Source organism: Osmerus mordax, chromosome 26 (genome assembly GCF_038355195.1).
Source record: "Osmerus mordax isolate fOsmMor3 chromosome 26, fOsmMor3.pri, whole genome shotgun sequence".
In the NCBI taxonomy this organism is placed as follows: domain Eukaryota; kingdom Metazoa; phylum Chordata; class Actinopteri; order Osmeriformes; family Osmeridae; genus Osmerus; species Osmerus mordax.
In genome coordinates this window covers 501,846-511,845 of record NC_090075.1, presented here as the reverse complement: position 1 = coordinate 511,845, position 10,000 = coordinate 501,846, and the positions used below count along the sequence as shown (strand labels likewise).

The 10,000-nt window shown below is 52.6% G+C and overlaps 2 protein-coding genes across 4 annotated transcripts in view; both read right to left on the bottom strand.

Annotated features, from left to right (window-relative positions):
- The window catches only part of LOC136935838 (kinesin-like protein KIF1A), a 26,125-nt gene extending 16,150 nt beyond the window's left edge, over positions 1–9,975 (bottom strand). For all 3 annotated transcript variants that reach the window (XM_067229494.1, XM_067229495.1, XM_067229496.1), the window contains exons 1-14: positions 9,892–9,975; positions 9,584–9,765; positions 9,041–9,113; positions 8,801–8,891; positions 8,326–8,474; positions 7,928–8,110; positions 7,621–7,759; positions 3,864–3,982; positions 2,494–2,579; positions 2,217–2,358; positions 1,829–1,991; positions 1,602–1,692; positions 1,389–1,507; positions 1,246–1,301 (exon numbers count right to left, since the gene is read on the bottom strand). In XM_067229494.1, the coding sequence (XP_067085595.1) occupies positions 1,246–1,301; positions 1,389–1,507; positions 1,602–1,692; positions 1,829–1,991; positions 2,217–2,358; positions 2,494–2,579; positions 3,864–3,982; positions 7,621–7,733 (889 nt within the window). In that variant the 5' untranslated portion in view covers positions 7,734–7,759; positions 7,928–8,110; positions 8,326–8,474; ... (2 more) ...; positions 9,584–9,765; positions 9,892–9,975. The remainder of the gene's footprint in view (positions 1–1,245; positions 1,302–1,388; positions 1,508–1,601; positions 1,693–1,828; positions 1,992–2,216; positions 2,359–2,493; positions 2,580–3,863; positions 3,983–7,620; positions 7,760–7,927; positions 8,111–8,325; positions 8,475–8,800; positions 8,892–9,040; positions 9,114–9,583; positions 9,766–9,891) is intronic.
- Positions 1–10,000, bottom strand: part of ryk (receptor like tyrosine kinase) — a 120,742-nt gene that overhangs the window by 109,603 nt on the left and 1,139 nt on the right. The gene's annotated exons all lie outside the window — the stretch shown is intronic.

Sequence of the window (10,000 nt, the reverse complement as noted above, 5' to 3'; positions counted from 1 at the left end):
CTCCCTCACCTTACACCCTCCCTCACTTTACACCCTCTCATCAACACCCTCCCTCACCTTACACCCTCCCTCACCTGACACCCTCTCCTCAACACCCTCAAGTCTGTGATCTCTAAATGTAATCAAGGAAAAGACTTAATGACTGGTAAGGAATAACTGCCTTGCTCTAATGCAGCACAGGTCCTGAGAAAGAACCAAAGAGATTAGAGGGGGATTTAGAGGAACCACATGCACATAAATACTTTACAGTTCAACTCAGACAGCAGGAGTCTGGAATCCCAGGTGGGTGTGTGTGGTACGTGTGTGTGTGTGTGTGTGTGGAACGTGGTACGTGTGTGTGCACCCGTAAAACCCCGATGACAGGGGAGACCACAAGGGGAAGCGAGGGAGAGCGACACTGACAGTAGAACACACACACACACACACAGAGATGATCCAAGCACAGGGTCCTGAATCCCCCCTCCCTTTTCATGTCAGCACACTGGGACAATCTGGCATTAACTCAATGATTTAGGAATATCAGATTCTGACAACAGTGACCTATATAATCCAAATATTGTCTCTATGTGTCTTAGTCATAAATACTTTTACTACAATTGTCATAGTACAAGCGCAGTACATACGTACAAGCATCATACCAGGGGGAATTTGAACCTAAACCAACATAATATGCATTATTTATTTATCTCAGTGACTAACCCTAACCCATATCATAGCACCAAACCTGACATGAATAGAGGAGTGGTGTTCAGGGCTTGTGTTTGGTCGACCGCGTGAACCAACCAGGCTTCTGGGCTCTAATAACAGAACTGATAGAGATGGGCGGAGCTGGGAGGCTGGCTGGCTCCTCCCCCTCCAGGAGGAAGGAGGCGGCCAGGCCGGCAGCAGAGAGGGCATGGCCTGAGAGAGAGTCCACTAGCGTCCCATTGAACACCTCCGGGACCAGGTAGCGAATCAGTTCCAGCGATTTCTCCCGGTCGGGGGGTGTGTCTGAGTCCGCTGCTTCACAGCCAATCACACGGAGCCCAGGTGACATGAGCATGGTACAGTACGCTAACGCACACACACTATCGCACACACTAACGCACACATACATATACACGTACACTTACGCACATACGTATGTATACACACATGCATACATACATCCACACATACTAAGACACACACAACTTGAGCATTATGCACCACCATAACATACAAAATCAAAAAGTGTTCTTGTTTCTGGAAGGTTCTGGTGCTTACCTGGCTTGGACAGGGGCATGACTCGAGGGAATTGTCTTCTGCAGGGGCGCAGAGGGCTAGGGGAGAGAGAGACATCAACATCAGCCTGTCGACACACAAAGACTACACTCTTCCAGGTGAAGACCCTGGGACAGGTTCTGCACCTCATTAGGTCTTTGCAGAGCGGAGTGAAGGGCTGCTTCTGGTAGTGACCGAACACCTCGAACACGATGGGCTGGGTCTTGATGTACTCCACAAACGACTTGGTGACTTCAACAGCAATCTGGAAAAGCAACGTTTTATACATGTTTGAGAAAACCATGTGAGCCTGTTCCTCTGGGTTTGGCAGTGTGACGGCTCTGGACGGAGGTTCTTACGTTCTGAACGTGGTAGAACCCCAGAGGAGGTCCACGGCCCGTGTTCTTCAGGGGTTCTGTGGAGAACGCCTCGTCATGCCTGTGGATGAAGCTACGCAGAACAACACCTGTCAGAGAACCTGCATCTGCGAGAGACGGCACACCAACACAGGCTCTTCCCAGCTCCTCCCACCACAACACTGTTAGAAACATTAGAAAACCCAGTGTGAGGGGTGTGAATCTCTTACTTGAACTGGCAGAAGATGTCTGCGTACTCAGCAGAGATGCTGGAGGCCTGCAGGATGGTGACTCTGAAGGTGAACACGGTCCCGATCCTCAGGTGCTCCAGCGCTCCGTCCACAGAGCCCTCCACACCTGCCTTCAGGGGGCTCTGGCCCTCATCAGCACTGGCTGTGGAGCAGGGGAGCACAGGGGTCAGGGGTCAGGGGTCAGAGATCTTTATTATCTCACCACAAGTAGCCTCTTGTTTCTACCGCCCAGAGAGACTCACCACAAGCAGAGTGGGACCCTGATCTCACACTTCCACACAGAGTCTACATGCTGTTTTCAACCATTAGACCAAGATGAGATCATATCAGTCTCAGTCTCCACTACCCCCCCCAGCTCTTAACGTACACGTGTTGTTGTTGACCTCATCCGCTGAGGGGCCGGACTCTGCTCTCTGGCCCTCTGCGCTCTGGCCCTCCCCCTCCACAATCCTCAGCTCCTCCTGGGGCGGGGAGGCCCGGGACACGACCACAGGGCTCGACTCCTGGAACTGCAACCCAGCACAAGGACACCCCCCTGTCAGTGTGAGAGGTCGCTCGCTGCATGCTCGTCCTGTCCGGCCGGGCCGGGGGGGGCGGGGGCGGGGGGGGGCGGGGGGGGGGGGGGGGCGGGGCGGGGCGTGTACCTGCTGGAACTGCTGGTCCTCAAAGGAGATCTTGGCGGTGCCGGACTGCCGGACGCCGGAGCCGTAATCTGGAGCCTCCTCGTCCGCTGGAGGGAAACACAGAGCACCTTCACTTCACTTCCTCTAGCAGTCACACCAAGCCTGTCCTTCAGGCACACCAAGCCTGTCCTTCAGGCACACCAAGCCTGTCCTTCAGGCACACCAAGCCTGTCCTTCAGTCACACCAAGCCTGTCCTTCAGTCACACCAAGCCTGTCCTTCAGGCACACCAAGCCTGTCCTTCAGTCACACCAAGCCTGTCCTTCAGGCACACCAAGCCTGTCCTTCAGGCACACCAAGCCTGTCCTTCAGGCACACCAAGCCTGTCCTTCAGGCACACCAAGCCTGTCCTTCAGGCACACCAAGCCTGTCCTTCAGGCACACCAAGCCTGTCCTTCAGTCACACCAAGCCTGTCCTTCAGTCACACCAAGCCTGTCCTTCAGGCACACCAAGCCTGTCCTTCAGTCACACCAAGCCTGTCCTTCAGTCACACCAAGCCTGTCCTTCAGGCACACCAAGCCTGTCCTTCAGGCACACCAAGCCTGTCCTTCAGGCACACCAAGCCTGTCCTTCAGTCACACCAAGCCTGTCCTTCAGGCACACCAAGCCTGTCCTTCAGGCACACCAAGCCTGTCCTTCAGGCACACCAAGCCTGTCCTTCAGGCACACCAAGCCTGTCCTTCAGGCACACCAAGCCTGTCCTTCAGTCACACCAAGCCTGTCCTTCAGGCACACCAAGCCTGTCCTTCAGTCACACCAAGCCTGTCCTTCAGGCACACCAAGCCTGTCCTTCAGGCACACCAAGCCTGTCCTTCAGGCACACCAAGCCTGTCCTTCAGGCACACCAAGCCTGTCCTTCAGGCACACCAAGCCTGTCCTTCAGGCACACCAAGCCTGTCCTTCAGGCACACCAAGCCTGTCCTTCAGTCACACCAAGCCTGTCCTTCAGTCACACCAAGCCTGTCCTTCAGGCACACCAAGCCTGTCCTTCAGGCACACCAAGCCTGTCCTTCAGGCACACCAAGCCTGTCCTTCAGGCACACCAAGCCTGTCCTTCAGGCACACCAAGCCTGTCCTTCAGGCACACCAAGCCTGTCCTTCAGTCACACCAAGCCTGTCCTTCAGGCACACCAAGCCTGTCCTTCAGGCACACCAAGCCTGTCCTTCAGGCACACCAAGCCTGTCCTTCAGGCACACCACCCCCACCTGCCTTCCACCACCCCACCTGCCTTCCACCACCCCCACCTGCCTTCCACCCCCCCTCCCCTGCCCTACACCCCTCTCCTGCCTTCCACCCCCCCTCCCCTGGCGTCTGCAGGTCCAGGTCTTACCTGAGATGGCCTGGACTGCCACCCTGAGGAAGCCCTTCACCTCCCCCTTCTCACTCACGACAGCTACGCGGTGCACCAGGGGCACTGGGTACAGCAGGTTACTGAGGTACACGAAGGATCTGGAGGGAGGGGAGGGGGGAGGGAGAAGGAGTGTGGAGGAGAGGAGAGGGATGGAGACGGGGGAGGTTTGGTGGGAGGGAGGAAGAGAGAGAAAGAGAGACAGTGGGAAAGAGAGGGAGAAAGGAAGAAATATTAATAGAGAGAATTTGAGAGAATAAAAACTAGGAACATTGTACAGTGAGGTTGTAACACAGCACAGGACAAACACGACATCAAGCTGCAAAGCAACCAAAGAGAAGCTGGACCTGTTCTCACACCAGCTGCCCTGACCTCTGACCTCTGGGGGGCTAGGTCCTGATGAGGATGATTTACTGGGACACATACAGACTGTTTAGAGGAAGAGTGTTGGTGAGGCTGGGGAGGCTACGGAGCTGGTGTTGAAGGAGAAACTCTCTCTTCTGTGTGTGTGTCCTGTAGTTTATGTGATTGCAGATCTTCTACTGAAACAAGCTGGGATGTCTGTATCTAGTGTCTGAAACAGGACAGGACAGTTCTAGAGGGATGCTGTAATGGGGTGAGGAATCATTCAGTATACATGTAGAAATTTGTCAGGTTTTGAATATCAACAGGAGCAGATTAGATTAATTAATTGCTGATTCTGTACAGGGGGGACAAAATGTTAACAAGGACTGACAGCATAAGTTTAATTTTTTTTGGTGTTTTGTCAGATACTTAGCTAACACCTACATGCTGACTTCATACTGAACCACTGTTCTGTGTTGCTGTCTGAAACTACATTTCCCAGAAGCCTCATTAGACATGTAAGGGTCAGGGGGTGGTAGGAGAGGGAGGCGTACAACAAGACTGGTGAGGTGCAAAGAAGACATGCTTGAGACAAAAAGGTGAACAAAATATGCTTTCAGCTTCTTGACTCAAAGGAATCAAAAGCAAATCAAAGATAAATAATTACATGGAACAGGGCTGAGCTAGTTAACACAGCCAACAGCTTCAGGTATGCTACACCAAAAACTAAAAGTACACACAGGATGAAGACAGAAACCAGATGAGCCCATGAAGCCCTCTGCTGATCAGAAAATCCAAGTAAAATTTGATTAAAAAAAAGGGTAAAATAAACAACAAAAATGACTTGTGCTCTGGCATGCCTAGTAGAAACCAGCTCTTTCATCTTGAGATAACAAGTCTTCTGAATCACCTTGAGGTGTTTCTCTCCTTCAGAGAACACTGATGTCGTGGCAGAGAAATAACGCCACCAGGAGGTTAAAATAAACCAAGTATCGGAGATACATGTGAGGCATGTCTGTACTTCAGCAGATCGTGTCCTTGAATGGGAGCTTCTATGTAGCATTTAGATGTACAAAACAAATGTGTGACACACCTCAAGCAGGTGTTGGAGTACAACGTTGCTTGGATTAGGATCGAAACAGCTGGCATGAGGCTGGCTGACCACAGGCTGGCTGACAAGGTGGTGGGAGCAGTCTGGTCACTGTCCAGGAAGGGGACTATAGCTCAGGTCTGGGTTTCAGCCAATCAGGTGACTGTGTAGCTCAAGGTATGTGCTCACAAGAATAGTCAGTCACTTTATTCAGAGGGACCCTAATGATCACCTGGAGATGTTTAACAACTATTACCATCAGCAAGCTGTAAACTGTCCTCTGGTGGTAAAGATAGTGTTAGGGTTAGTGGAGGGAGAGGAGTTAATGATAGTTAAACATCTACAGGTTCTCTATGGTAGGCCTCTCAAAATGATGTTACTGTCCTGTCTTGTTTTGTGAGATACGGCATAAAAATGATAAGAGACAAGCGGAAAAAGCGACTAAATGTAAAACAGATCTTCCTGAAATGTTTGGTCACAGGTCAATGTCAGATGTCTAACCCTAAACATTTCAGTTGGACAGCTGTGGAAAAATGTTAAAGTGTGTGTGTGTGGGGAGGGGATCTAATGAGGTGTTAATGATTACAAGGTTTTATGGGGGTTTATTTCTTAAAGCTTCTGTTAAGAGCGTGCTCATTAAAAGCCTGGAGAGGCGTGACTGAGAGCAGACTGGTTCCCCAGGCCTGGTGAGAGGCAGGGAGGGGCTCTGGACAGATGACAGGCAGCTGAAAGAGAGACTGGGGATGCTGGTTTTGGATCTAGATCCAGCAGGCCGTCATTATGCCCCCTGTCACGTGTTGTCACGTGGAGCCTGAGGTGAGGTGAGGTACCCCTGCAGAGATATTAAACGGCCTCCCCACCACGGTCGCCACGGTGACAAAACCATTTTGTCACCGTTCTTGCAAGCACACACACACACACACATCCCAGTTGTCAGCTGCATGTTCACAGAGAGTGTGTGTCGCGTATGAGAGTGTGATTGTCAGCATATGTGTGTGTGTGTTCAGAGAGGCAGATCCTGTGTCTCAGAGTGAAAGAGCTAGTTTCCTCCCCAGCTCGCTCCTGAAGCCTCACCAACCTTCCCACTACACTGAATATGGGGGAGCGGTCGTAAAAAGGGTCCTGGCCTTCACTGGCGCCTTGGCAGACCCCTCTCTCCTCCTCCTCCTCCTCCTCCTCCTCCTCCTCCTCCTCTCCCCCCAGCTCCGAGCACGAGTCGTCCACAAAGATATCATCGTCCAGGTCCTCCAACTCCGCCAGCTCCTCCTCCTCCTCTCCCCCTCGCCGCGAGTCAGCAAGCTCGGTAATTTCGGAGGTGGAGAGGGTGGGGGAGGGGGGTGGGGTCGCTCATGCGCTCGCTCATGCACGTGTTGAAAATGGGGTTGCTGGGGCAACCAGAGACATGGGAACCAGGTTAGTACAGCAGAGAGAAACACACACCGCCAGGCCCCGCCCCCCAGGTCAACATGCCGGGGTAGGGGTCTAGTCAGAGAGGGTGCATTGGATTTATATGACTCTCCTTCCCCACACATCTGTGTGACTACAGGACGACAGGTATGCAGGGGTGGAGTCTGCGTAGGCATACTTCATACCCCCACAGGGTTTCCCATGGTAACAGGCAGTGATAGATGGTGGGGGGGGGGTTGGTAGGGTTAAAGTACGCCCACCCCTTCCTGCTAGACAGCAGGTGTGTTTAGCTTTGGTTGTGTTGATACTGCAAGCCCACGTTCCCTCAAAAATACAGTTCTGATCGGAACATTATCAAGGAACCACAATTTTTTTTTTATATTGAATCGGAAACTGTAGTCATTCTGCTCCACCCTAAGCCCCTCAACAACAGACGCTAAACAGTATTCAGTCACTACATTACCCAGAATGCTTGTGTACTGGTATCAAAACCATGCATCGTGATCCTACAGGAGAATCTTGGTGGACTCTTCCTGATGTTGAAACTTTTTGATCCAGACAGTTTGTGTTCAACAATGAGCATGCCTCTTCACTTTGCCCTAACCAGGACCATGCGGTTGTGTTCACCCTGACCAGGACCATGCGGTTGTGTTCACCCTAACCAGGACCATGCGGTTGTGTTCACCCTGACCAGGACCATGCGGTTGTGTTTACCCTAACCAGGGACCATGCGTTGTGTTCACCCTGACCAGACCATGCGGTTGTGTTCACCCTGACCAGGACCATGCGGTTGTGTTCACCCTAACCAGGACCATGCGGTTGTGTTCATCCTAATCAGGACCATGCGGTTGTGTTCACCCTAATCAGGACCATGCTGTGCCTCTGTGGTCTGTTTACCTGCCAACCAGCCGGAACCAAGGGAAGCGGTCGTAGAAGGGGTCTCCTCCGGTCATGACGTTCTCACAGTCCTCGATGGTGGAGCTGGGCATGTCTGCAGCCCGGTCATACATGGTCCCTCATCAGATCCAGCCTCTGCCTGTAGGGAGCAGAACCACAAACATGTGCCAAAAATCCTAGGATGTCCTACCACATGTCCCACTATTAAAAGTAAAAGGTAAAAGTATGGGATTTCCTAGAGCAGAACTTCCTGTCTGTCTGTGGTTGTAGAACCACCCTGACCTTCTCCAGGTCCAGTAGAACCTACCTCAGCTTCCCCAGGGGTGTCCAGTAGTGTGTGGCTCCATTCTTCTGGGTCCTGCACCTCCACAGCCACCACAGTGCGAGGGAAGGGGCTCTGCTCCCTGTCCTTGGACGCCTCCGAGGGAAGCAGGTCGGGGGGCAGGGGGGAGTACAGGGTGTCCGTCAGCAGCACAAACTGGAACTGGACCTGAGAGAGAGAGAGAGAGAGAGAGGAGAGAGAGAGAAGAGAGAGAGAGAGAGAGAGAGAGAGAGAGAGAGAGAGAGAGAGAGAGAGAGAGAGAGAGAGAGAGAGCAAGGGATATTGTAAGATGCAGAGATAAAAAAAGTTTTACATGGATAGACAGGCAGATTGATTGATTTTTGTTTAGCCAGGAGATCAAAGTAGTGGTGATATTCAGGAACCTTTTTCTTGAGCTCCACGCTGATGGCGTTGGCTCCTTCAGGAAGATTGCGTTTCCCCATAGCAGGTCTCTCAGGGAGGTGAACTGGTAGCAGCGCCACTTACGGAAAGCCCCACAGGGCCATCTCCCTCTCTCTCTCTGTCCACGGGACTGGGGGGCAACCGAGGTCAGAGAAGTGTTTTGGTTTGTGAGAAGTCTCAAAACAACTCTACTGATGCACAAACAAGGTGTTTAGGGATGTATGCTCTAGTAGTAGACCCACGTAGATACAGTGTGTTTCCTGGTGGAATGACTGTGTGGTCCGATAACCTTTTTGCATACGGCCCATGGACTTTATAACTGATACTGTGTGAATGACACAGAGAACAGTAGTGACTGTTGACATCATCTATGGACCAGCTGTTGTGGGGACCAAGCAGAAGGAGGGTCCTGGTGTGTTGGCTGTTCAGCTGAGCCGTCAGGGACGTTCCACCCACCTTCCTCCTCAGGCTCCTCCTCTTCCTCCGCAGTGTCAGGGTTACAGCGGTCCACCTGCTTCTGAAGAGCTTCCAGCTTGCTCTCATAATCCTGTGGGATTACAGGTCACTGGGATTACAGATCACAAAGTCATGATCTGGCCTACAGTACTGTTGTTGTAGGAGGTGAACCTGGTCAGGTACCAGGTATGATACAGTTCCTAATCATGGTTAGGGTCAGGGGTCAGGGGTCAGTCTCACCAGCCTCTGCTGCTCCAGCAGGTTGTTGGCCTCCTCTCTCTCCCTGCGGTACTGATCCTCCAGCTCCTGCAGCCTGCCGACACAACCACAGATAGAACCATGGAACCATAGATGGAACCACAGATGGAACCATAGATGGAACCATAGATGGAACCACAGATGAAAACAATGGAAATATCCTATATGTTCCTCTCCTCTCTCTCTACACATATCCTCTCCTCTTTACATGCACCTCCATCTGGTCTCTGGCCTCCTCCTCTCTCCCTCTCACTCCTCCTCTCCCTCCTCCTCCTCTTCTCCCTCCTCCTCTCCCTCCTCCTCTCCCTCCTCCTCTCCCCTCCTCCTCTTCCTCCTCCTCCTCCTCTCCCTCTTCCTCTCCCTCCTCCTCTCCCTCCTTCTCTTCCTCCTCTCCCTCCTCCTCCTCTTCTCCTCTCCCTCCTCCTCCTCCTCTCCCTCTTCCTCTCCCTCTTCCTCTCCCTCCTCCTCCTCCTCCTCTCCCTCTTCTTCTCCTCTCCCCTTATCCTCCTCCTCCTTCCTCCATACCTCTGGTCCATCTCCTGCTTCATGTCGATGCCCTGCTTGTCCAGCAGCTCTTCTCTGGGCGAAGGCCCAGTCCACGGCCTCCGCGGGGGTCTCTGCGGCAGGGTGTCTTCTCCCGCTCCTGCCTCGCCTGCTCTGGGTGGTTGAAGCGGAACACGTGGCTCTTCCCAGGATGATGCGGTTCCCTGGAGACGGAGAGGAGGGGAGGATCAGACACACAATGTAGCACAGGGTTAGGGTTAGAGAGAGAGAGAGAGAGAGAGAGAGAGAGAGAGAGAGAGAGAGAGAGAGAGAGAGAGAGAGAGACTCACCAGATTTCAGGATGGTGGGCTCAGACACTCTCTTTCCCGTTGACGTAGGTCTCTGCCTCGTCGCACGGCTGCAGCACCACCGCTGGGGAGGACACCATTTGCTGTGAGC